Here is a 26,187-nt window from a genome sequence, read left to right on the forward strand (position 1 = left end):
AATAAGCACACACAACTCTAAAGTGCCGCACCAGCGGCAACACTCTCGACCATTCCAGTAATTTCGTTTGCCACCTTGAGAAAAACAAAGGCTACAGCACCCTCTTTGGCTTGAAATACGAGAGAGCACGCCAGGGATTGCGCTGAGGGGGCGAATTCATGGCTGCTATATTGGAGGCGCGCACTAACCCGTTGGAACCGTCTTTTCCTCGGCCCTCGGTAAAAACGAGTGCGATGCAAACTTTCCTAATGAAAAACGACGACATATTGCGTTTAGGCATGTGCTGCTCGACACTGGAGTAGACGCGTGCACAAGAAATAAGTTGAAATTTACCACAGATTTTTCGATTGAGAGGTGGTAATTTGTTTCAATTTATACAAATTGAGTTGCTGCTTTGTAGAAATCAGTTCATAAAATTGCTCTTTTAAAATTTCAGTGTAATTATTAATGATTGACAAGAAACTGGCGGCCGGCGAGTGGCTGCTCGTCGGCTGGGCGCTCCACATCTTTCCCTTCTGGAACCCTGGTCGAATCCTCTTCTTCCACCACTTCTTCCCAGTACTCGTGTTCAACCCCATGCTCTCAAAGAAAAATTCCATTTCATTAAAGTATAATTTTTTAGTTCAACTAAACTTCTGTGCCATTTGATTGTTGATTTAAACCATCTCATCTGCGAATCTTTTGCAGGAACATTGTTTGAAATTAATTTAGAGCCAATTGGTAACATGATAAATAATTCTGCTGATTTATAAATAAGATCCAAGAATGGAAAAAAGCAAAGTTTTGGCAATTTCAAGCAGCGCATTTACACTCACCCACTTAAGCCTATCCAAATGCACAAACAAACAAACAAAATTCCTTCTGTGAGAAATCTTCAGACCATAAACCATAACTTTGCAACTTCCTGCTTCTCACCCCAGCCGGTCTTGATGCTTACTTAGGCAAACGGGCGCACTAATTCTCTCCCTGGTTAGAAAACGTCAGCGAGTGTGAAATTCGCGGTGGGGCGATCAAATAATTCAAAAGTCGGCGCGCAGAACCGCCGCACGTACGAACCGGTTGACAATTCATTTGACTAATGCACAAGCAGTCCCCGGAGCGAGGTCGGCGCGGAGCAATTTCTTGTCGGGAAGTCACCTTAAAAGCTGAATAAATCAGGGCTGGAAGAGTAATGGAGTAATTACAGCCGGGAGAGTGTAGTGACAGCACTACGTCATTATTCAATCCCTGCCGAAATTAACCAAGTGAGTCGTGAAAGGAGGGAGATGGAGTGAGAGCCTAGCTTTTTGATCTCGCGAGAGACGACCGATTCTCAGCGAAATAGAGCCTTGAATGGAGATCTGCAACGCTCAAATTCATAATCCCAATATATTTTATTACGAATTTGTTTCAATTTAAATATAGATATATATAGTTTTTGAAAATATGATCTGAAGATATGCTTTTGGCATTAAATTTAATTATTAATTTCCTTTTAATTGTATATTGTGATAACTATTATTTTTTTCACTGTCTATATAATAGTGAAAAAATACATTTTTCATTTTTGTAAATAATGGTTTTACTTATCATATATATTATTTTGATTATTTCCCCTCGAAAGATACGTGACTCGATCAGCCTTTGTTATTGAAAGGACATAAATCATGTTGTTTTCGTGGACAACCTTAAAGAGCAAATTATGTCTCTCCATTTCAATTTTTATATTATTTTCATTTTTGGTGAGTACAAAACAAATTAACCACATAAAAATCAAATACGAATAAAAATTGATTCAACTCCAAGAAGTTAAAAGAAAAATCAACTGCGTTAAAAAACACCGCGATTCTCCTTTCGAGCCCCTGAACGGAAACGTTGGGTCCTTTTTTGCTTCCGCTCAATTATTGCTCTCTCCATTTGATCAGCAATCCCTGCTGCTTCGTCCCCCAAGAGTCGATTTGCACGCTGAAGAAGCTCCAAGCCGTCTCGCTAGTTGCTTGCTCGCTGCTTTCGCTGCGTTGTCATCCGTCGACGGCGAAAACACTCGCCGACCCATCCGCCCAACTTTCTAATTAAGCACGCTGTGCGACGCGTCAGATGTTTGAACTTTCGCTATTTATGAAGGCACTTGAGATGCGAAATTGCCTATTTCTTCCTCTCGCTCTCACTCAGTCAGACCGTTCATCAAGTTCTGGCCACGGAATTTCGCCCACTACAAACTTGGAACAAGTACTACGGTGCACGCAAATTATTCAAATTTGGAAAAGAGTCCCAATTTAAACATCTCCTTGAGCCGATTCCAAGTGTTTGGCAAACCACTTGTGCTAAATTATATATGCCTTCCAAAATTAGCTTAAAAAGTTAAAATAGCGCCACGCTGCTATTTTAAGTTTGAGACGTCTTTAATAAGATTTTCTTGAAAGCATTTCAACAATATTCGTCTGAAATAATGAGTCTTTTCAAGTCAAATGTACAATACTTCTGATAAGGAATGCTTCTAATAGTTAGATATTATAATTAAAAATATTATTAAAAGTTTATGTATTTTATCCGAAAATGAAGCATAAACTTCGTACTAAATCACCAAACGACGATTCAGGGGAAATAAAGCTTGAAAAAAGCATCACACATGCAATAAAATTCAGGGAATGCTGAAAATAATTACTTTTTTAATGCAATTTTTATTTGCCTGGTCACGCATGCTCGCCGCTCACAACGCATGGCTTAAAATATTTCCATAAATAATGGCACGCGCATTTTACGGGCGGCGAGAGAACGACCGTTGGAGAGTGCAGTAAAAATTCGCCCCCTTATTCATTTAATGCGGGCGCATAACGATCAAATTAATCCAAAGCTCTGGAGAGATGATGGAGCATATTTCATACGAGAGCGGCCGGGGCAGGCCAAGCGTGCGGGCAGGCTTTTGTTATTATTATTTCATCTCTTGCCGCCGGGCCATTTTAGTCCGACGCGCGGTGTTAAATTGTAATTCTCCGCATAGTTTCTGGCTAGCCCTCTTTGCCCGGCCGGGTGCTTTAAAGGGCGGCACACATTCACATTCCTGCTAAACCCTCGCAAAATGCACGGCCGTCGTTTAATGTGGTTTATTCTGCAGCGCCGAAGGGCAATTTAAATTGCTGTGAGACAGCTGGGCAAAAATGGCATTGAGGACTTCATACAAAACGGAAGCGTTGTGCCTTTTTCGCCCACACGCTCGCCAGGGACGCTGCTTAAATTCCCCTCAAAGAGAATCACTTAATTTGGAAATCGAGTCTTCATCTGGGTGAGACATGCCCCTTGAACTTTGCGTTTTGTGCTAGTGTTTGGGATAACAAATCGGGGCTCTGACCATTTCCACCGCTTTCACTAACCTTTTAGTCACATATAATACTGTATCACACATAACTGTTTAAACTGTTCTAAAATCTATTTATTCTTAATAATTGTAACACAATACAGCGTTCAACACATGCAGCAACGGCAACTTTAAGTGACACTTGAAACATTTAATTATACATGTTCATAAGACTACATGTTCTTTTTATTTATAGGATTTAAAACAGGCCTAAATGTTAGAATGTATATGTAGTATATATAGAATAGTTTCTTTTTTGCCGCTTAAAAATACTTGACTACATTTTACTGGTTTCATAATATTAAATATCAGTTGCATCTTAGTCAACTTGTGGAGCATGCCTGTTATGCGGCACAGCATGCACAATCAAAATTAATTTATTTTTTCGACTTTAATGGTATAAAATACATTTCATCATATGTTATTCAGAAACAAAAGCTCTGCGTAATAATTTTAGAAAGCCAAATTGAGATAAATTTTTTGGTTAATTATTGATGCGTGGCTGGTGATTAACTTGACTTTGTTTTTACCTCCTCTATAAATTAAGGGAAAAAGGAAAATTCTTATTTTTGAATGTTTTAATTGGAGAGTTACCTTCACCTAATCTTTTGATCTACTAAATTATACTCACCCAGAATTAAACAAATAATAATATATGGAATAGCCCTTATAGTAAGCGAGTGATGCTGGTGCCAGAGTAATTACGCAGTGCGCATCGTGCTTTGTGGTCTGCTTGTTAGAATCAGTCGAAATCTGTCAGGCGCACCGCTGCTTTTAAGCCTACTAAGCCCTACCTGTCTGCCGGTCCAAAATGAGAGTTAATCCTCTAATTGCGAGAGCAGAAAGCGACTTTGCAGTTCCTTCAGGTTATTAAGAGGAAGCACCGCTTAACAGCACTCGTTCACGAGCCAAACCTGCTGCCCTCTACTTGTATGATCTTTGATTTTTCAGGAAGGGAGAGTGGATGAAAAACTAATCTGGGCTGGGTATGAGTTGATCAGGGGAGAAATCAATGGGTTTCTACGAACACTTTTATTTTCAGAGTGAGGTCACTCATATGAAGACTAGTAAGGTTAATACGAAAAATCAAACAAGTGAAAGGTTTCCGATACCTTCACGACTTCACAATTTGCAAGTCAGGATACATGATGGTCGAAATTTTTTATTTTTTTTCGTAAGAAAGCAAATATTGGTATTTTAATAGCATTTATTGGTGTCTGTAATGTGCTCATACACCACTAGCAAATATATACTGTTGATATAATGTGCTGCCTGTGGTCCTACAAGCAAGGCAGCGAAAGAATGGCGTAGGTTAATTATTCTAGGCACACGCTTTCACCGACTGCAGGTTAAAATAATGGACCTGTTTTGATCACGAAAGTGTTCAACGGAGCGTCCGCAATAACCAATTTGTTCTCTGACCTGATTACTTCGTTTGTGCACTTCAAAAGCGCGGGAAGATTGGGTTCGTCCACACCCGGTTCATTGGTGCACACCACCTGTTTTTGACAGGCCGCTATAACCGCAGACGCTTTGTTCGTTCACCTTCTTTGGACCATTTTAATCGAGCGTTAAGGCCAAATTTAATGGACATTTTGCTCTTATCTTTTCTTTGTAGTCTTTACAGACCAATACTCAAAAGCAGGTAAAATGTTTACAGTAGCATGTGAAATTTCTATTAATATATAAGCAACGAATTGCTAACTTATTTCATTGCTAAAATCAATGGTTCAATGGCTTTTTGGAAGGTCAAAACAATGCATGAGATTCAAGAATCGATGTGGGCATATTTTCGCCTCCCTGCACAAAAGTCTTTGATTGAAACACAAGACATTTGTCACTAAAAGTCGTTGGAAAGGTGCAAAAACCAGCAACTGGTGAGTCGGCGCTGGTGCGCCTCTCAGCCCGTTGAGCAATTCGAGCCACTAAATTACCCGTTTTTTGCCATCTCTTACATTGGGTGGGCAGTAATGGATCCCCGAAATGCTAAAATATTGCCCATTGCCTTTACACTGCTAGCAATGCCTCGACAATTCTAGCCATGGTTTTCATATTGTTTTCAGAAATCAAAGAATACTAATTTGGTCGAAGTATGTAGTATTTTTCTTAGAATGCCAAAAACAATTTGTAGTGGTTGCGAAGCCGAGCTCCCACTCCTTTTTCACTTTTGGTCTTTGGTCTAGGGTATTGTTATTAATGATTGTTTTAAAAATTCGTTTATGCAACAGTGAAAGATTTTGAATTTAAATTAGTTTTCGCCGGACACACGAGCCAACAAGTCGCATCTGTAATTGTTCCGAGCGTTTAATTGAGAAGGACACGGCTCATTCGGGTAAATTCATTTCTAATTTTAAATTTTCCTCAAGTCAATTCTCTTAAATTGTTAATTCTAAAGTCGATCATGAATTCTGTTTAAAGGTCCTTGTATTCTGTTAGACTTAGTTACTAAGTGACTGTCTTATTAAAGAGAAGAATTGTTCAAGATCCTGCAAGGTTTATTTATCACCTCTTAACCACCAAAAATTCATTAATTATTATTCCGTCTCATTAAATACTGTATTTGAACCAAATTCCATCTAATTTAAGCATTTACTGAATGTTTCAATCAATTTTGAATTTTTTGTTGATTTTATTTTAAGTACCATAAATCGCCAAAATCGTCATTTTTCAAAATGTTCCCACCTTTAATGATTCAAATCACGAGTCACAAATTAAACTATTTTTCTAAAAACAAAATCGCCGCTTCCCCAGAGTATCCTTGTTAGCCATTGCACGTTGAGCTCATGAGCGAAAAAGCAACTCCGGCAACTTATAATTGCTTCTCGCTGGTTTCCACCTTTCCTGAGATTGTACAACTTATGTAACAGAAAGAAGATTTAGTTTATAACAATTATTTGATTCATCGAATAGGGACTTAATTTTGAGCTTTTTTTATTTTCATGCTTCTCTCAAAAATGTTACGCACAAAAGCAAATATTTAAAAATTATACAATATAGTTAAATTTGGTGACAATAAATAAAAAATCATAAGAACGCAACGAAGAAAATACTTGCAGTGCATTTCGAAAAACCACTGGTTTCATAAATAATGGAAATTTTAATCGAATGATTTTCATTAAGGACATGTTTTGACCATACACACAGATCCCATCAGAGCATTTTTTATCGATCTCAGGATATGAAAGTTTCCACAGTTGCAAGCTTTGCCATCGTAGTCATCAACAGTGACGAAAGGAACATATACTCCAGCCAAATTGTTGTCGTGTACAATCCTCACCTTAAATGTTGTGTATATTACTTGTTTATTGTCTATAAATTAAGATAAATAGTAAATTAATGCACTTTGTTGATCGCGCAGATGGATGAATCATAAGACACCCAATCATTTTTCACAAATGCGTATGAATTCACAACGTTATTTTCATTGTGAACAACAGTCATTCCACCTTTAGCAGCCTCCTCACAAAGCTAGCAATCAACCTAAAATTAATTGTTACTGTATTGCTTGAATAGCGTAATACCGATCGAAACGTAGATAATCGCTGATTTGTTGGCAAATTCTTCAGAGGGGTGCCAAGACGAACACGCTTGGCTTTTGGGTCGACAACAACAGGCTTGTAAAATGTCGGTATTCCAAGTAAAAGTTTATCTGGTGAAATAACACCTATATGCTTTGAGACCATTGATTCCTAAAAAATTATTTTAAAATTTATTAGTGTTATATTTGTTCAACTAAACTGCGCGGTTGTATGGAGATGATATTGCTGTAGTCGTTGAAGTAGGACCTTCAAAGTGATAGAATGGAAGGAACCAGTGGTCAACTAAGCTGTTCAATTTTCTGAAGTCGAAGACTAAAAACAAAAATATCACATCTTTTCCCGTTTGGTGCGTATATTTGTTACACATAGAAAATGCTAAGTTAGCAGTGGAGAATCCTTGCAAAATTCTTTTCTTCGATTTCAATTTCTCAGAGAACATCCTCATTAGCTGAACATAGTTAACGCCATCATATGCAGAACTTTTCCCAAGTATGTTATCCTTGAAACAAAATATGTAAAATTTAAGCTTTGAAAGATACAAAGCCGAAGCCGCACCTCCCAAAAAACCGGGTATTGCCAATTGAGTAAGAGTCCGTCCAGGTCATATTTTTCTATCACTTGCATAACCGAGTTCACAAAAAGACTTCTGGATCCTTCCTTTGATGCGATTGCGCTAAATTTTCCTGGTGGCAACCCATCTTCATCCAAACCAACTGCTAATACTACCGGCTTGTATTTAGTTTGGAACATCTTCACCAGCGGCTGAAAATCTGATGTTTGTTTCAGGGATGGAAATAACAAAAACAAAATATTTAAATGTTTACTCTCAAATCTTTTTTCCATGTTTTCTTGAATCTGCAGACTCAAGTCATTTCCAAGTCGAAAGAAGTGAAACAACGTGGCGTGTGTGCATAGGTCAACATTGATATCTTTGTACGTGAATTTCTCATTAAAACTGAAAATAGTTGAAGCGAACAAGTATTTTAGCAATATATAAACCTTTTGAGATCACATATGAAAAAATTTGAAATTCTTACTCAATGCTTCGGATCCAGCAGTTTAAAGTCTTGTTTTCTGCTCCCTGACTACTGCAGTTATCTAAATAATTAGAAGTGTGCAGTATTTAAGTGTCCAGAATATAACGAACTAGCAATAAATGCAATACCATGATATTCAGGAAGAAGGTCTACCTTTGCCTCGCTTTCCTTGGTTTTTTCTCTTTCAGCATCACCAACGTATTCTTTCCCTGATGTTTTCCTCGTGAAACAATCGCTATATAGGTCCCCGTGATCACATAAAATTTTGTCCACAAGCTTTACAAGCATGACTATCCTTTTTTTCAAGCCTGCTTTTCGCTCTCCTGCAATGCACTAGTTGTTTATAAAATAATTGCAAGGGGATTTACTTATCTATAATTTGTGTTATACATTTTTACATGATGCGATTGCAACTAATGCAAGAAAGACCGCTGCCCACAACGAAATAGCAATTTTGAACCGCATAATGGAGCCTGTATGCACACTCTGTGGCCTGTGTAGTGAGTGATTCTCAATTTTACAGTTTGTTCTCTGCTGGAATTCAAACCGTGCATCCTGCCCTTCCCAGAACGTGTTTCCTGTTCGAAATATGGACCAGAATTCGGCAACTAATTAAAATCACAGAGCAAACAATGTTCTTACTGAACTGCAGGATTCGTCCGGAAACCTTAAGTTTATTTATTGTTGTTTACTCTCACATTTTGTCAAAGTTGAGAAGGATTAAAGCAAACAATACATGTGCGCCAAAATAACATCGCGGCCTAACAATACAGGACAGCAGGTGATGGGCTCAAGACCTTGAGAGGCACTGCTATCTGTTTATTTGCAGGGATTATTGGTCGATTATTAGTAGGTAATTTACTCCTCATTAAAACATTTGTCTTTTTTAATTTCAATATATTTCAAAGAACACATTTTGCTATTTTTTACTTAAAATTTTTCTAAGAACGCTGCAACGTGTACATGAACTTAATTAATTTAATATAACAAACGGCAACGCAAAAAAGTCTTTACAAATTTTCAACTGATTTAAATTTGGTTCAAGTTGACATTTTATGGCTTAGATGTTGGACAAGATGGAACAAAACAAAGGCCTTGACCTCGGACAGCTTCATTTATCGTACGCAAAATCGGGTACTTACCGCATTTGCACGACACTCCGTCAAAATCATCGTCAGGAATATGTTCGAGAAATGCCCCTCCTAGATTTAATTTTGTTACTGTAGCCATCTGAAGCAAAAATATTTTAAATTAGCATTTTCATTATTTATAACTACATACGACTGAAATAATCGTTAAGGGTGTATTGAAATTTTATTTAAGACTTTACTGAACAATTTAAAAGAACAGCAAAACAGCATTTAACCTATTCACATGCTTGAGCCAAATAAAATGTGATTCAAAGCACGGATCATCTAATCTTAATGTTTGATTTAATGAGTCAAATATTTTCTAGACAAGCGGTTGATATAGAATATAATAATACTTTTGTTTAATTTTTATCATTTTTGAATTATTTCACACCCTATTTGAAACTTGGAACCAACACATGTTAGATTTCTACACGATTCTTTAGTGTGTTTTCTGTTTTGCTGTGTGCCTGTGAACTATTGATTTACTAACTTTTCTCCGAACTGTAGATGTGCTCTCAAAGGAAACCCAGTCCAAACCTTGTGTCCAGTAAGTGTTAATTACGTTAGACTCGTTGTAAACTAATAATCCGGCTCCTTTGCTGATCTCAGTGCATAACTACATGACGTGTACAATTTTAAGATCACAAACATTTATAATATTTGAAAGGACTATTAGTATAAGTGTACATTTCGAAACGTGCTTAGCGATGGATTCCCTGCCACGTCTTTCTTTATTCCGGATCCCAGTTTATTTGCTTTAGCGTTAACTAATTTTGCAGGATTGTTAAACGCTGTGACGCCCAATATCGTGTTTTCCTTTGGAATTTGCGCTAAATAGCCATTTAGACACCTCTCCTGATTTTCTATTTTTTAATACGTGGTTTTAAAAACATAATTTCAATTAATCCTTACGAAAAAATCAACAGAAGTTGCGATGGAGGCTTGTTTAGCCCAATTTCCTTCTACATTATAGCAAACAATCAACCAGTAATCGGTAAACTTATTTAAAGATGCCAAGTCGAACACTTAAATAAGAATGATTTCAGTTAGAAAAATTCAGGAAAAATAAGCATTCAATTTTCATACTGGTTTTGTACATAAAAGACTTCGTTGTGTAGACAACGAGTGACAGTGCCTTTGGCCTCAGATTTTTGGATAAACTGTTCATTAATAATTCGAAGTTCTGTGTATCACCTTTCCTGAACTTGTAGCAATTCTCCTGTATTATTGAAAGATGGCTGAAAATATTAATAAGCTCTAACAGTTTTCTTTAACTGACGTATGGGCAAGCTGGATATCGCCACCTCGGGCTAAAGCCATCTAGTGCGAAATTGTTAACAATAGCCATTACATTTTCCACGAACTTGGAACGCAATTTTTCAGATTTTGTAAAATTTGAATATTCTTCCGGCTCTAAAGTTCCATCTGCACCGATACTGAGCCATACTTTGATATTGCTTGATTTCAGCGTGCCAGCGATAGTTGAAAGGTCTGTTTGGATTTTTTGATCACGCTCAGCAAACGTATGAATTAATTATTAATACTCATCGTATCTAATTTGTTTTCAGTGAATTCAACAGTTTCAGAGTTAACCTTGAAGAATCCAGAAAGCAAAACGTGTGTACATAGCTTGAAATCGAGGTTGTTTAGAGAAAACGTACTGCTCTGCCTAAAGCTATAAAATGCATAACGAGTAACATTTTTTGTTTGTCAGAAATGGTATTGTCTCGCATACTCCTCTAATCGAATGTTGCACACCACCAACTTATTGCTTTTGTCCAACGCAGGCTCAAAATCTGAACTGCATGCATCTGTTGAGATTAATTGCCCTGAAACTAATTATTAGACACGTAAAATTTAATTTAGAATTTGGTTTACCAGCTGCACTGCTTGCCACTTGATTTATTGATTTTTCGGTACTTGTTGCAACCTGTGTTGTTTCAAAGTTGCAAATGAAGGTCTCAACCAGTTTGCCCAAGGTAGCCACACTTTTCCGTAGAGAGCTGAGCTTTGAGCTCATAGGCTCGCAAGATTCCTCAGCTTCCTTAACATTGGCTCATTTTATTAATGTTAAAATTCAAATTTTACCAGCAATGGAATTTTTAATTTAAGCCTAGGCTGGTAGCATAATTTTTAAGGTATTAAACATAGGCAAAATTTCAGTTGTCGATTGTCTAATTAGGCACCTTTTAACGTGCATGTTTTTGAATTAATAAATATAACCAAGTTCAAATCAAGTTTTCACTGCCTCAAAGTACTAACCTTATTTGTAGACATGGCTTGAAAATAAGTAACAAGTAATATTCCAAAAATTGCGATTGGATTTTTCATTTTGCTCTTGCTGTGGAGTTTATTTTGAAATAAGCTGGATATTGTTTTGTTGTGGAGAGCAGCATCACGCAGGAAGTGATGCCTTTCCGGTAAACATCAAAATTTGAAACTTCAAGCTTGAACAGAGTCACATCGAATCCATGAAAGCAAAATTCATGGAAAATATATATTTGCTTGGCCTAGATTTTAGCAGCGGCGGTTTCGTGATTTCTTGCGAAAGAGCAGCTGCTTATCAATATTAATGTCAAAATTTGTTTAGGATTCGTCGTTGACTGAAAATCTCAATAACTTTGTCTTCTCGTATGCTGATCTTTATTTTTAGTTTCTATTTGCTCGATATAAATAAGGAAAAATATTTTTTTTTCGAAAAGATCAAATCGCAATTTTGGCTCTTTAGAAACCGTTAAATACAGGGTAGAAAATGTACAGTTTATATATCCATGTACATACATTTAGAATATAGAGTAAATTATTTATTACACACCCACAGTTTATAATAACATTTCTATACATTTACTTCATATTTTTTAACTCTATGTTGCGTATGTGTCTTTTTAGAAACCGATATTATAAATGGAATCATCAGCAGATGTGTCGAAGTAAACGCTTCATGAAGTTTTTGGTTCGCCGACCGCTTTCGCAACTGGACACATCGGCACAAAGCAGCGGCCATCGCCGCGAACCTCCTCGTTGATTGTCCGCAAAATTGGAAAATTGCCGCAGCTGCACTCGTTTCCATCAAAATCGTCATCACTGATGTGCTCCACGTACACTCCCGGAAGTTTGAGTTTTATGACTAGCTCCATCTGCGTTATTGGCGATATTTAATAAATTGAATATTACTAGCATTATTTTTATGCTTTCCTTTTGGCGAATTGACATAGTGCTTTCAACTGAGACCCAATCGGTATCGTTCGTATAGTAGACGTTCAGCTTGTCTGTTTCGTTATGAACAAGCTTTCCATTCAAGGAATTCACTGCCGTGCATACCTAAAATATGAGTGTGTAGATCTAGAGCCAACATTCATATATATTATTCATACGCCTCTGAAAGATTTTAATTTTGAATTTCCAATCACATCTTTTCTGATCCCGCTACCAATAGTGTTTGTCGTCACCCTTAAAAGTTTTACAGGACTGTAGCTTATTGATATTCCAATAAGTGCTGTTTCAATAGGAATGACAGGCGAATAGCGTCCAAAGCAGTCTTCCTAGGAGCTACTGATTTTTGAAAACGGTCGAGCCGTTTACAAATATCATTACGTAAAACTTTTGCCCGCTGGCGATTCCAGCCGTGGTAGACCAGTGGCCCTCACTGTTGAAACAAGCAATCAGCCAGTAATCTATAAACTTCTTCAAAGCAGCGAAATCGAACACTAAGAATAACATGAAGTTGACATATGTCTCCGCAGATAAATTCTGAGATACGAACTTCTATTCAGCATAAACCAGTTGGTTCCATAAGCAACTAGGGAAAGACCTTTTGGCCGAAGCATCAAAGAAAACGCCTCCATGAGACGTACATAGTTCGCAAAGTCTTGCTTGATCAGTTTCAAGCATACATTCTGCAGCACATTATTTTATGAAATGAGTCAAGAAAACTTAATGTTGGCAAGCAAACCCATGGGCAGGCGGGATATTTCCACCTGGGACTGAATCCGTCAAAACCATACGTGGAAACAATATTCATCACGTTTTGGACGAATTTAGTCCTTGATTTTTCCGTATTCGCTATTGCAGAATATTCTTCGGGTCCTAATGTTCCGTCAGCCCCGATGCTAAGCCATATTTTTAATTTTTTCCCCTTCAATTGAGTTACCATATCCGAGAGATCTTAAATTATTTAAATGACATTAAAATAGAGTGCTGAGCACACAGCCAAAAATCTCACTGTGCGTATCAATTTTGTTTTCTGTAATTTCTGTAGTTTTTGCATCCACTTTAATATATCCAGATAAAAGGACGTGTGTACAGAGCTTTTCATTTACGCGATTAACTGTGAATTGCGCGTTTATGCTGTTTTGCGAACACAAAATTAGCTCCAACGTAAATTATTGTTCTAGACCACTCTTACTCCTCTGACCGTAATGCACATATAATTATCCTTTTATTTTTGTCTGCAGATGAAGGTTCAAATTCTTTCTTGCATGCATCTGTTGAAAATTACAAGGATTTTTTATGTAATTAAAAATGAATAACATACCTGCTGTGCGAACGGTTGTAGCTGGTTCTTTTTCTTCATGATCAGCAGGAGCCTCTCCATCATTTTCCAAACTACAAATGTATCTTTCTACAGCATTTTGTAAATTGGCTACCTTTTCTCTGATTTTGTTTGCTGCTGGGGCGTCTGAAGAGCATTGCTCGCCCATTTCTTTACCCTGCATTTAAATTAAATTTTAACATTTTATTAAGATCCTGTTGTTCTTACCAGAATTTGGAAATGTGGGGAGGCTAAAATTGTCAACGAAACCATCAAAAAGCGCAACATGGCTACACATGGACGCTGGTTCGTTTGAATCTGTTCATTAATTGCACCATGAGTGCGTTGCTTGAAGAGTACAGGAAATGGTGACGACAAACCACCGGTGGAAAATTTCAAAGCGCGGGTCCTATTTAATAATATAATCTTTACTGCCATTGACTTGTCCAGTGGTGGCATCCGATTGAAGCACAATTAGGAGATGGTGAGGGTGCATGGAGTTTGAGATTTGAGGCAAGATCGTAAAGAGAAAGAACTAAAACTGATTTTAAAAAATATTTTACGAAAGTTTCTAAAACTAATAAATATATTATAAGTTAAAAAAATAAAAGATGGTGTTGAATGATGGAGAAAATTCCTTTGTTGGAGGTGGATAATTTCATTTTTTCTATTATGGTCCTTGCTATTATTCGTGGCCGAAAAACTTGCCTCGACATTTGCACTTTTCTGATGAACTTTTCTAAAAAAAAATAGGTTGTAGGAGAAATTTTATAAATTCCTGCATAAGGATATGAAAGCAGAGTCGATTGGTAGGGGTTGTGAACGCGCCATATTTGCCTCCTTAGAAAATATTTTTCAATCATTCTGTACGCAAATGTTGCGGAAGATTTTAGTATCCATGTTTGGTGATGAGGCTTGAGTAAGCTGAAATTAAAATATTCAATATAATCTATTTAAATCCAGTGCTCCAATTGATTCTGTTAACGATCTCAATGATCTCTTTCCACAATTAATTGTTAAATTTCACTTCGTGGTCGTACAAGCAAATGTAACTTTTCCACCACCAACTAGGGAATTTTCTTAATTTGTTTTAAAATCTTTTTGTAAAAATAAAAAAAATCGTTCTTAATCGGTCTGGGCATCATTCCACAACTACCCGCGTAATTCAACATAGCTAAAACGCTTTTCAGCTTGCTTTAGCACCAACAGAATAATCATTGCTGAGTGAAAACTTCCGAATTCCTTCATACCGATCATTCTCTATTGATCTGTGAGAGACCGCATCACACGCAATCGCAATCACAAATTAGGTTATCCGGTGTTGCGCTAAGCTGGAGCACACACGAGAGATGAAATCGTGAAGCGAGAAATATAAGCAAACACGCCGTTAGAAACCCAGCTGCCGACGAGACGACGATGAGAAGCTGCAAGTGGAGCGAGATGCATTAGTATCCATTGCCGGAGTGCTTGCCACATAACCACATTTCACCAATACAAACAGCTTTTGATAATTAATGTTTCTGCTCGTTCAACCTTCAACCCTCTTGGCTAGTGTTTGTGTTGGGCGAGTGTATGCAACCCAGCTCAACACGTTCACTTGGTGCTCTTGCTGAGAGTGGCAAGAGGCACAGGGCAAACATCCCTGCTGACAATCGCGTGCAATTCATTATTGAGAACATCAGCTGCGGGAATGGCGGCGCCGGTTTTAGGTCATCGAGAGACGTGCGGAAAATGACGCTGCTTTTTTATGCATTGTGTGATCAAGCCGATTCCAATTAACTGAGTAAACAGCTAAAACTATGTGGAAATGATGAGTGGCAGGCGTGCACGGATTTTAATAAAATTTTAGCCATGCAAACTTTAAATTTTACGCTGGAGCGATGGAGTGCTAAGTACATATAAGCTCCATCTCCATCAGTTAATTTAAACAAATATTATACTTTTACTCCCAGGATTTCAGCTTGCCCGTGCGATAAAGGATTCATAAAATAATAGGACAAGAGATGATTAAAATGTCCAAATATCAATCATATATTTAATTTCCAATTCATAAATTTCCCTCTTTCAATAAAGTCTGCGAGTAAGCTGCAAATCTGACCCTCTAACTGTCGTAAAGCTTTCCCCCACATCCGAATACAGCCCATAAACATCCATTTTTTGCCCGTCTCGTCGTTAGGGGTGCTACCCAAGATGGTAGTGGTGATTGGTCAACGGGCGCTCGTTTCGGAACAATCCAAATGTCAATGATCAAAATAACCGTTGTCTTTTATTGCAATTCCATAATGGTTCTTGCTCCTGAGCTGGTGCAATTTTACCTTTCACCCTATTTAGTTTGTGACTGTCAGAGTTGTAATGATCATTGCGATCACGGTTGCAGAGATTCCTGCAGAAGCACGCCCGCTCCGACTATTGCATGTCAAGGAGAAGAAAACTCTAGAGACATACTTTCAACTGAGGAATGCCAGTAGCTACATACAAAGCATGCAAACTCAAAGCCATAAATTTAATTTGAAAAAAAAAACGCCATTGACGAGATCTTACACATCTTATCGGTAGCTCTCTGAATTGAAGCTGAAATAGAATTAGTTTTTTGAGAGGTTTGCGAGGAAAAATTATGCGGCTTCTAATTGCCGAAATATTTTAAAACGTCAAAATGAAATGCGTGCGCAATATTTCACTGCAACCAGCATTATGCCAGGCTTGACATTAATTGTGATTAAAAAATTATGGAGAAGCATTAAGCACACGGACACCGGTCATAATTTTGCAGCTTTTACGAGTGCTATTGCTGGATTTAATCCGCACACACGCAGCCGCGGAATATAATTTCACCGAGTGGTTCTGAAATTCAAAAGCTGCGAAACACGCCATAAAAGCGGCCAAACGCAAAAACTCGCTTCGCGGTGGGTTTCGCAACAGCTCCCTCGACGCACCGAACTTTAGCATTACACCATAATACACATTGTATATATTTGGCTTGGAACGGACGAATATGTATGTGTGTGAGTGCAAAATAGACGACGGGGCGATGAAAAGCAGGCAGGCAGCAATGAAGGAGCGGGCGAGAGGAAGGTGGTTTAGCGGAATAAATGCGAGAAGGGTGGTTTCTTTGTTTCTGTTTTCAACTACCGCTCGCTCGCTTCCCAACATTCAAAAGGACCGCAACTCGTTCTCTGCAGCAGACAAATCCGTTTATTCACTCTCGCATTGCACACGAGCCTACAAAAGAGTCTCTGCCGCCTTTTCCTGGATAAATGGTTAACCTGTCTATTTATCGCTTTGTTTTGCGCCCGCTCCCATTCCACGCCGCTCATCCCTCGGCGCTCGTTGTGTGTACACTTGTGTGTGTATACCATCTCTTTTTCCCTCCTGCACTGATAAATAATCCGCAGCCCGCTTTCTCTCTGCTCGTCGGCCGTAAATTTCAGTGTTGTGCACTGAGGAAATGTGCACGCAATCGCTTTTAGTTCGCTGAATGGATTGCCTGCAGGTATTAAGAGCTCCACATGCACGATTCCCGTTTGCTTTTTTATTTATTTTTTGCCTAGGACAATTTGCTTGTTGTCGTTGAGCTTGATACAAATACAGCAATAAAATTATTTTAGAGATGCAAAGAGGGCAATCATTTTACTGATTTACTTAAGTATTTCGGGGATCTATTCCTAAAGTTAGGGATGGCCATAAGTGGTTAATATAGTGACTCGAAATGCTCAACGAGCTGGGAGGCCCACCGGCGCCGACTTGCCACTTGCTGGTTTTTGCACCTTCCCAGCGGCTTTAGGGACAAATATTTGGCGTTTTATTATAATGGCCTCTGTGCGGGGAGGCGAAAAGATGGCCACATTGGGCCCAAGCGCCTCTGTGGCCACTTCGGGTCCCATATTATCCCTTCGGTGGTGTTATTGGGACCCGGTGAGCTCATGAAGCACTGGATGCGCTGACTGAGCAGAAAGTTCTAAAAAATAGTAGGAATACATTTTGAAATGAATTGTTAATCGAATAGAATCTTAAGAAATATCCAAAATTTTATAAAACTATAGTTTTCATGAGTTACAATTTTCTATCTCCGGTTTGTACAACGAAACAGAGAGTGCAGCATTGAAGCAAGGAGATACACGATAGTGTGAAATCGCGAGAGGACGGCTTTTCTCCAGCCATCAGAAATTATTATGTTTTGTTGTGGGATTTTTTCTTTTTTCCACGCTCCACTTGGTCGCTCCCTTCTGATCGCATTTAATCTGCTGGTCCTTGGAGGAATGTGCTTGGTCAGCGTTTTGGCGTTTCCCTTATTAGTTGAGGGACTCGCGCCGGGCACCAGATGGGCGTGGACGTGCCTCGACCACTGCCTGCCAGCCACGCAAAAGAAGGATGAAAAACAGCGGCACAGCGGGGGCTGGCGGAAAGGAAATAATGCGTTTGCCCAAAAATTCTGACACATTCGTCACAGAAAAAGATATGTGACATATTCCTCCCCAGAAAAATCGCCGGAGAAATGTGATAGAGGCGCTACAAGGACGACGCGATGGAAATAAACTATCTTGTTTTTTCTCAGTCAGTCACACATCGCTCCTGCAATAATATCACCCGAGGTTTTCTAAATTTATCTTCTAATTTTTTAAAGTTCATAACAAAACTTATTTTTTTAATTACTAAATGTTTCTTTCACACGAATAGTAAAAAGCAAAATCTCAGCAAAATTTGTTGAAATCTGAAACTCCAGGAATGAACTGTATTCAGCTGGTGAAAATTTAAACACTTTTAAGAATGTGGTGATATTTACCTTGAAAAATTTTTTGTCAGTCAAATAGAAAGCTCCCGGGTATGTTCCAGCATACTGCTCTTCGGCATACTCGCAATGTTATTAACGTGGACAAAAGCTTTTTTAGCTCCACAAATAAGATCTGAAATAGAATGTAGCTACTAGAATAGAATTGCATTATAATTTATTTTGTGAATATTCGATAGCTCATGGACATTGCAACCCTAGTAAAAAATTGTTCAATTTATATAATATCAACTTGTAAGTATTTTGCGAATATGGAGCAGAGCAGCCCTAAAGGACCATAATAAAGATCATTTTAAAATGAATAGCTAATTAATAATAAGCAATTTTAACTAAACTCGCAGTTTTTAGGCCATTTTCATGATTAGTACTCAATACCATGATATTCCAATTTCTTTAATGCACTCACTGAACTCCCCTCCATTTTAAATCTGTGCCAGTCACATTTATAAAACGAGCCAATTTTCCATTCATCAACCTCCTTGTGTATAATGTACACATAATTCCGCTGATTACGATTTGATTAATTACACTGACGAGCGCTTGAGACACTCCAGCTAAGGATGGTCGTTGCGACGACAATTTGTCTTCGGAGAATCATAATTTGCATCTCCGGCCCCGCGTGCGCCGAGATGAAGTGGCCGACGACAGATAAAAAGCTGCACTGTTAATTTTAATTAGCGCGCTAGCTCCAATTAGTGCTCAGGTCGCTTTTCTTTCATAATCCGATTATCGCAGCCGGCTTTCAGACGGGAATTAAAAAAGTCGGCTCGCCTGCGTTGTGAATTTTAACTCGGCGGCCTGCGCAGTGTTGAGAGAAATAGATTTTCACACTCCTAGGGGACAAATGGATGATGTTCGTATATGTATAATCTCCATTTATAAATTACATTTCTGCTGTTATACTCCATGCTCAGTAAGTAAAAATGTTACATTACAAATTAATTTAATATACTTATTTGTGTTTTTGGGGGTTATATTGTTTGGATAGTCTGTTGATTCTAAATTCAAATCTTTAACAGTTTTAAGATTCTTTTGTTGGCGTCATTTACTGATCTAGTGCATATTTTAAAATATATTTTGTTCATCACATCTTAATTTCCTCTGAAAATATTTAAACACGTTATATTTGATTAGATTGAAAATAACAATTTTACTCAACGCAATGTGCCAGAACTCGCTTGTGCGCGTTATACACGTGTCTAGTTGGGAAAATTGTAGGTGCTGTAGCTTGTGGGTAGAATGGCAGGCAGAAGAAAATTGACACAAGGTGCCGGCAGAGCATTAAGCGTATGAAAATATTATCAGCTTTAGAAGCCAGGAGTGATTTGCTGTGCAAAAAGGAGCTCGTCTCGGCTGCCGCTGCCGGTCGTTGGAATAAGGATCGGCAGCAGCTTCATGCATGCATTGAGCAGACGAGGGATTTGCTCCGCTCCGTCTCAATTCCCGCGCGTGCAGATGCCGGCTGCTGCTTTTTCGCTCGGATTTACACTTCTCGCGTGCAACGGGCCTGTCGCTTATCTTATTGGCAAGTCTCTCTTTCTCATCATTTCGCCCGACCTCGAATCTCGGCTCACAGTTCAGCCATTGTCCCCGCAGGCTGGAAAAGTCACCCGGCCGGGCGCTCGCTCTCCGTGTGGCAAGTTATCTTCCTGACCGTGTCATGTTTCACCCTCCAGGGTGCTTTTTCCTCTTCGTACAACGCAACTGGCATTTCAAATCAAACACAACATGTAAATTGAACAGAGAGATGAGATGGATAGATCGATTTTTGTGTAACCGCCGGCTCTCTTTCGCCAGACTCCTTCCGATATCTGCACTACTTATTCTTCAACAATCTCTCCGTGACATAGAGCAAGAAATTCTGATTAAAATCCACCTACAAATAAAACACTATTTATTTTTCCCTTTTGTTTCTTGCTTGCAACAGTGAAAAGGATTTTTTCTTCTCTGCCTTAATGAAAACAGAAGAGAACATAATTCACTGTCTTTTTGTAATCCAAAATCAGAAGATTAGCTGAGCGTGTGCCAAAAATTTGTCACTGTCTTCCACGGACGAATTTTTTGTTCCGTTTCCCCGCAGAACTTTCAGCAACAGAATCCCGAATCGCCAGCAATTTCTCTGCAAACACGCAGTGAAAGTTCCATTCACTAATTATATTTATCAACGTGCGCGCCGGCACAAAGTTTTGCGTGGCTAGTGAAAAAAGGTGCTGCTGCTGGTGAAATTGAGGGGATGAAGAGGCAAGCGAGGCGCGACTAAACTTTTCTCAATTGGCCGTCCCGGGAGTAATTAGGTCAGCTCAAATTAAATTAGCCGGCGCCAGGAAATGAATTTGGGAAGTAGGTTGGTTGCCTGGTTGATTCATCCAACGCACTTCTCGCAACTTGCCGACTCGTCGCGGCTAAATAAAGAATCTCTGAGGAGCGAGCTCCGACCAGAGGGAAGCTGAGGGGAAAAACTTTGGGGCTGGAAAATGAATCCGAGGGATTTGCTACTTTTGCACATTTCATTAAAAAGTTGTAATGAGAACTTCATCCGAGGGATGGAGAATAACCTAGAATTGCACCTACAGATTGCATAAATGGATTTTTTTTATTAATTTCAATCACTCAGGAAAAAGCAAAGAACAAAGCTTTAGAAAAAATATTCATCCACATTGAAATGGTTTTGATTGCTCTTCAAAATCATTTTATAGTTTTGGCCGCTAGAAAAAACAGTAAAAATGATTCGAAAATTGTTCCATGGCGGGCCAGTGGGCTGAGAATTCCCTTTTCAAGCGTTTACATTGACGCAGCAAGACCGATTTCCAGAGTCAGCCGCAGTCTTCGGAACGGCAGCGTGTGTTTTCGAGACGTGGCACCTAATTTGGAGACGCAATGGTACAGAAAACTAGGCTGTCAGGGTGAGCGAGGTGCCGGAGAGACGCGCGTGCTGCGAGCAGAATATCGCAGGCTCACCATTTGGTATCAATTTAAGTGACACATGCCAGCAGCGTAATGCCTCGAGTCGTGTGTTTCCTGCTGATTGCTCTACAATCAAATTGCAAGCAGACTCCGCGCGGAGGGATTTATCGGAGAACATCGTTTCGTCCCTGCGGCGCGCTCCACAATAGGCTATAGGCCGCCTTTAATCCCCCGGAGTGACAAAAAGTCAGGCCAGGATCAAAATGCTGTATTCGTCGGGCAAAAACTAATAAGGTCGAGATTATCTGTCCACCATCAAAGCCCAACGAGGGTGGCTTTTACAATTTAATCCGCTCCTGCCCTGCTTCCAACGCGGTACAAGTATTAATAAGTCTATTGTGCGTGAGACCGCGTGAGACAAAGGAAAATTAATTTTCAGATTAGATCTACCCTTTTTTTATGCAACATGAACTCTGCCTTTTACATTAATCTGTTAAAAATATTATTAATATGCAGTGTAAGGATGTCTTTTTATTTGTAAAAATAAAATATGATTCATTAAATTTTCAACAAATAACAATTACTGAGGAATTCTGCTCAGAACAGCAAGCATGCTCAATTATTGATTTGAATATATCAAAACTATAAAATAAAACGATAGCTGCAGCCCTGAAAGAAAGTTCCTATTTTTTCAATTCACGCTCCAACGATCTCCGTCAGAAACAACAGCGCGGTGCTATTTCTTCTTCACCATGACTCCCCCACGGAAGTATCCTTCTGCGCGCCGAGAATGGCAAAATAAGAGATTGAAATTCGGCGATAAGAAGTCCAATCATGTAAACATAATAAATCGCATCAATCTTTCAGGCCACAATAGGATACGGAGCCAGCAGCGGCGCGGCAGCGATAGGGCTGATTGATTGATATGATGCAGGCGAGCGAGAGAGCGAGCTGCCGGGCTCGGATACACGCACGCACACGTATTTATGGGCAAATACTCGCAAAAACGGCTGACTCGGCGCGCTGAATAGATATTCCGTATTCAGATCAGGCCCTTGAGAATGCAGCTGTCTGCCTCTGTTATTTTTTCTTCGCCTTTGCAGAACCCGACAGAAGAGTATGTGCGCACATACATACATGTGCACACATATATATTTTGCTGCTTTAATCTTAATGCAATCTTGCTCTCTGCTGCCATTTGTTCTTCCTCGTAGCCCACATTTGTGCCGTCTTCGTGCGCGTTTTGTGCCAATAATATTCCACTGTGAGCAACAAATCCGCGTTATCGCAGCGTGCACATAGCATTTCAAGTATGAGAGTCAAGTGTCGTTTGAAGTGCGAGTCAACCGTTTGAGTGATATAAAATCAGTCGTTATGTTGGGGTGCTTTACTTTGTGCTAGATTTCATGATGTTACGTGATCGAGTGATTGTTTTGTGTCACATTTTCTGATAATAATTGAAAACTTATTTCCTTTCTTTTTATTGAAGAGCTTAAACTGTATGTATACTGTATCATAGGGAAGGGAACTAACAGTTATTTTTACAATTTTAAACACATAATTTGTTATCTTCATAAATTGAGCATGCATTATTTTTCAAAATCATTTTTCGTTTTTGAGCATGTCAAACCCCCAATAGATAATAGTGTCTATTAACAGTTATAATTATAACAACTTCGCGTGCGTCTGCCTTTACATTGGAATCTATCAATAAAGCTAATTTATAATAATTCCGTCGCTAACTGTTACATCAGGTTATTCATGGGAGCCACTGCTCCCCTTGGAGAGCCTCATTTAAATTTTTGCAGTCAATAAATCCGTGCTCCTGTCTTATATTCCCAATCAACTCTGCCAGCCGGGGTTTGACACTGGCAAAGAAGATTAACAAGGGGTCGTGTGGGCTTTTACAGCGGCCATAAGTCTCCAGCGTTTGCGAAGCAATAAAATCAGTGCTGCAGAATCGGGAGAAGACACACACAACAAACACGAAAGCGCTAGAAGGAAAAGAAAAAGTGCAAGATTTAGTGCTCGCGTCGCAAAAGTGGGCAAGGCAAAGGATACTTTCAGTCTGGTGAGGGTGGGTGGGTGGAGGCAGGGAGGGGGGTGGATAGGGTCGGCCGGCGCGTTTTGTTTTCAGCCAGCTGTGCACGCTCTCTTTTTATATTATTTCATCCATTTGACCTTTTATTGCGCTGAATTTGAGCGCCACCTCGTGCCTCTTTTATGTTTCCTTTCATTTAAAATTGAGCATCTGCTTCAACAATTCTGTGCGGCTAGATTTGAGTTTTATTGCAAGCGGGGAACGTGATATTGTCATTACGCCCAGGAGCTCGAAAAATATTTCACTTCTCCTTCGGCTCTCGCCGCTTTTTCTTATCTTTCCACTGCATTATTGCAGAATGGTGCTCTGCGCCTCTGGCAAACTGGAGAGCGGCACCGACGAGACCCTCCAGCTGATGAAAATTCGCATTTGCCAGGCCGCCGCCCTCTCCATTTTCTCCTGGTGCCTTTTTCGCTATCTCTGCCTTTTTATTAAAGTTCACGCAAATCGAGAATTTGTACGAAGGCACTCATTTCGCCCGTGGGAAACCGCGAGCGAGCTGCCAGCCTCTTATTAGCCAGCACGTCGTGTGCAGTTCGATCCGCGCGAAAATTGAGGGGCTGACGACGTCAGCCATTTCGTTTGCATCTACGGGAATTAAATTTCAAACATCTATTACGTCTCTACTTAATCGAATCGGGTAAACATCTTCCATCGTAATATTCCATTAAGATAATTAGTCTTTTTTAATTTTTGAAAATAATTATAAATTCATAGTATGCAACCTGCATGACATTCATGTTGAGCAGGTTGCCAACTTTTGATGTTTCAGGTTTTGCCTATTAGAAAAAATTGAATATATATGTTGCACATTAATAATTAATTTATTTAGTGTGGCTCTTCACAACAAAATCTTTTATTTCGCATGCCCATACTGATATTCTTTGACTGAAATATTTTTAATTAGGAACAATTAATATTAATCGAATGTATTTATTTTTATTTTTTCTTGTATACTCAGAAATTATCCAATCCTTTTGTTGTTTTACAAAAAGTTTTTATTTAATCATAATAATATGGCTTCTACTCTTAAGCACCTTCATCAACCCATAAAGTTGCAATTTTGCTGATTACATTCGCGGAAATCGTTTTTCTAGATAACAAAATTCGTCCTCATTGTACAGCACAACAGCCATTCCTTGTAGTGACTGCTCATCAAGAGAGCTTTGCAAGAGGAGCATAATGATAGCAAGCCAAGCATGCAGTTTAAGTTTGATAATGCTAATTAAATTAGCAAGCTGGAAGCCAGTCATGTGCGGCTGCTGTGAAGCATCAGCAAACCAGCAGACGCGAGAGAGAGAGAGAGAGAGAGAGAGAGAGAGAGAGAGAGAGAGAGAGCGTGTGTTGTCGTGTAACTCGTCTGGCTGCTCTCTCGTCGGGACGCACACGCAGGCATCCAAGAGACAACATCCGTCGCGCTATCATCAAAACATGGTGACACGACTTTTGCATCTGAAAGTTTTATCTGCCTGCTCATGACAGGTCCAACACCCACCTGTCCTTCAGCAAACGAATTATGGCTGTCAAGAGACGCGACATCGCAGGCGCCACACGCACGGCGGCGGTGGCCAACGCGGTGTGCGGGAGTTCACCCCACCGGTCATTTGAATTAGTCATCAACCAGCTGGTCAGAATTTGGTCGACTTTTTATGCATGGCTTGTGGAGCGAAAGTGAATACACCTTGTTGGGTCAAATATATAGCAAGTGACAAAAGTCGGATTGCTGGAAAAACTAGTCAGATTTCATCAATTTTAGCAATTTTAAAAATTTGTATGATGTTTTTCTGTAATGATACGTTTTTGGTAAGTCGGCCAAATTTTTATTTTTATTTCTTGATAGATACCAATGAAGACAAAGCATGATAGGTTGTGATAATTGTCGTGTAAGAATTAAAAACGCAGCTTCCGCGGTGTGTAGTAAGCATTTTTTGTTCCATATTTTTAAAGAAAGGTCCTTCTACTCTCTAGTTTCGGCTACTATAGTTGCAGCCTTAATTCATGAGCTACAACGAAAACGTGAGTTTCATTTAGAGTCTATCGTAAATTTTATTTTTATTTGTATATTCTATGAATGAATCAAAGGTTTAGAGCCGTCCATGGTCAATTTCAATTATGATTTTTAGTGAATGCTGCAATTTTTCTATGCTAATTAATTTTTTGCTATGAATATATGTACGTTCATTAAAGTATGAAACAAAGAACGCATGCCTGCGACCTATTGAAAGTAACCCATATTTTGATATGAAATATTCACAATTTTCCAATCTTGACAATAGCATTAAGAAGTTTGTTTGCCTAATCAATCAACCCTCAAACATGATCAGCTAATGCGCTTTAGTACTGGCTAGCACGTGGAAATTGGTGCAATGTCTGTGTCTCACCTCCAAACTTCCGTTTCCATTTTAAAATGCATTGGCGTGCTTCCTATTGTATATTCGAACCAAAAATGTTTCGTAGTGTCCAAAATTACTCAAGGAATAAGTGTGGTATTTGCTGTTTTTAATGCATTCTATAATTTGTCTTATAAAGTAATACGACCGCTTATCGAGTTATATGGATCAGATTCTAATTTAGCAGAATTTTCTGAAGATCCCGATACCAGAATGATTACGCTAGTTACACTATGTTACTTTACCATGTTTCTTATTCAGCTGTCCCATGTGGCGTTTTTGTTGAGACAAATTGGTAACATTGAAGTGCTATTCAAATATTTATTAGTTTTAGCCGAGAGCACCAAATTTAAAAATCAACTATTATGCAAAAATATTATAATATTTTTATTTTCATTTGGGGCTCTCTTTGTTTTTGCAGAGCAACATTTC

General features: G+C 39.0%; 2 protein-coding genes across 3 annotated transcripts; both read right to left on the reverse strand.

The window, feature by feature from the left end:
* Positions 1-6,023: 6,023 nt before the first annotated feature.
* LOC135940959 (probable chitinase 10) lies at positions 6,024-11,438 on the reverse strand. Of its 2 annotated transcripts, XM_065486116.1 has the most exons (18): positions 11,306-11,438; positions 10,922-11,087; positions 10,779-10,872; positions 10,588-10,718; positions 10,323-10,534; positions 10,130-10,262; positions 9,956-10,068; positions 9,731-9,898; positions 9,534-9,659; positions 8,039-9,140; positions 7,911-7,971; positions 7,698-7,828; positions 7,429-7,643; positions 7,237-7,372; positions 7,073-7,185; positions 6,856-7,023; positions 6,677-6,802; positions 6,024-6,611 (listed from the first exon to the last, which is right to left on the reverse strand). In XM_065486116.1, exons 10-18 carry the CDS (start codon positions 8,196-8,198, stop codon positions 6,450-6,452), a joined length of 1,272 nt encoding a protein of 423 aa, XP_065342188.1. In that variant the 5' UTR covers positions 8,199-9,140; positions 9,534-9,659; positions 9,731-9,898; positions 9,956-10,068; positions 10,130-10,262; positions 10,323-10,534; positions 10,588-10,718; positions 10,779-10,872; positions 10,922-11,087; positions 11,306-11,438; the 3' UTR covers positions 6,024-6,449. The 2 variants fall into 2 exon arrangements, with proteins under 2 accessions (XP_065342188.1, XP_065342187.1); XM_065486115.1 differs by lacking the exons at positions 6,024-6,611; positions 6,677-6,802; positions 6,856-7,023; ... (3 more) ...; positions 7,698-7,828; positions 7,911-7,971 and having other exon boundaries at positions 8,787-9,140.
* A 236-nt stretch (positions 11,439-11,674) lies between these two features.
* LOC135939581 (probable chitinase 10) lies at positions 11,675-13,895 on the reverse strand. The gene is made up of 9 exons (XM_065484049.1): positions 13,803-13,895; positions 13,578-13,752; positions 13,449-13,527; positions 13,266-13,390; positions 12,996-13,207; positions 12,807-12,939; positions 12,638-12,750; positions 12,418-12,585; positions 11,675-12,364 (listed from the first exon to the last, which is right to left on the reverse strand). Exons 1-9 carry the CDS (start codon positions 13,860-13,862, stop codon positions 12,125-12,127), a joined length of 1,305 nt encoding a protein of 434 aa, XP_065340121.1. The 5' UTR covers positions 13,863-13,895; the 3' UTR covers positions 11,675-12,124.
* Between the last annotated feature and the right edge of the window lie 12,292 nt (positions 13,896-26,187).

Source organism: Cloeon dipterum, chromosome 3, assembly GCF_949628265.1.
Source record: "Cloeon dipterum chromosome 3, ieCloDipt1.1, whole genome shotgun sequence".
Lineage (NCBI taxonomy): Eukaryota > Metazoa > Arthropoda > Insecta > Ephemeroptera > Baetidae > Cloeon > Cloeon dipterum.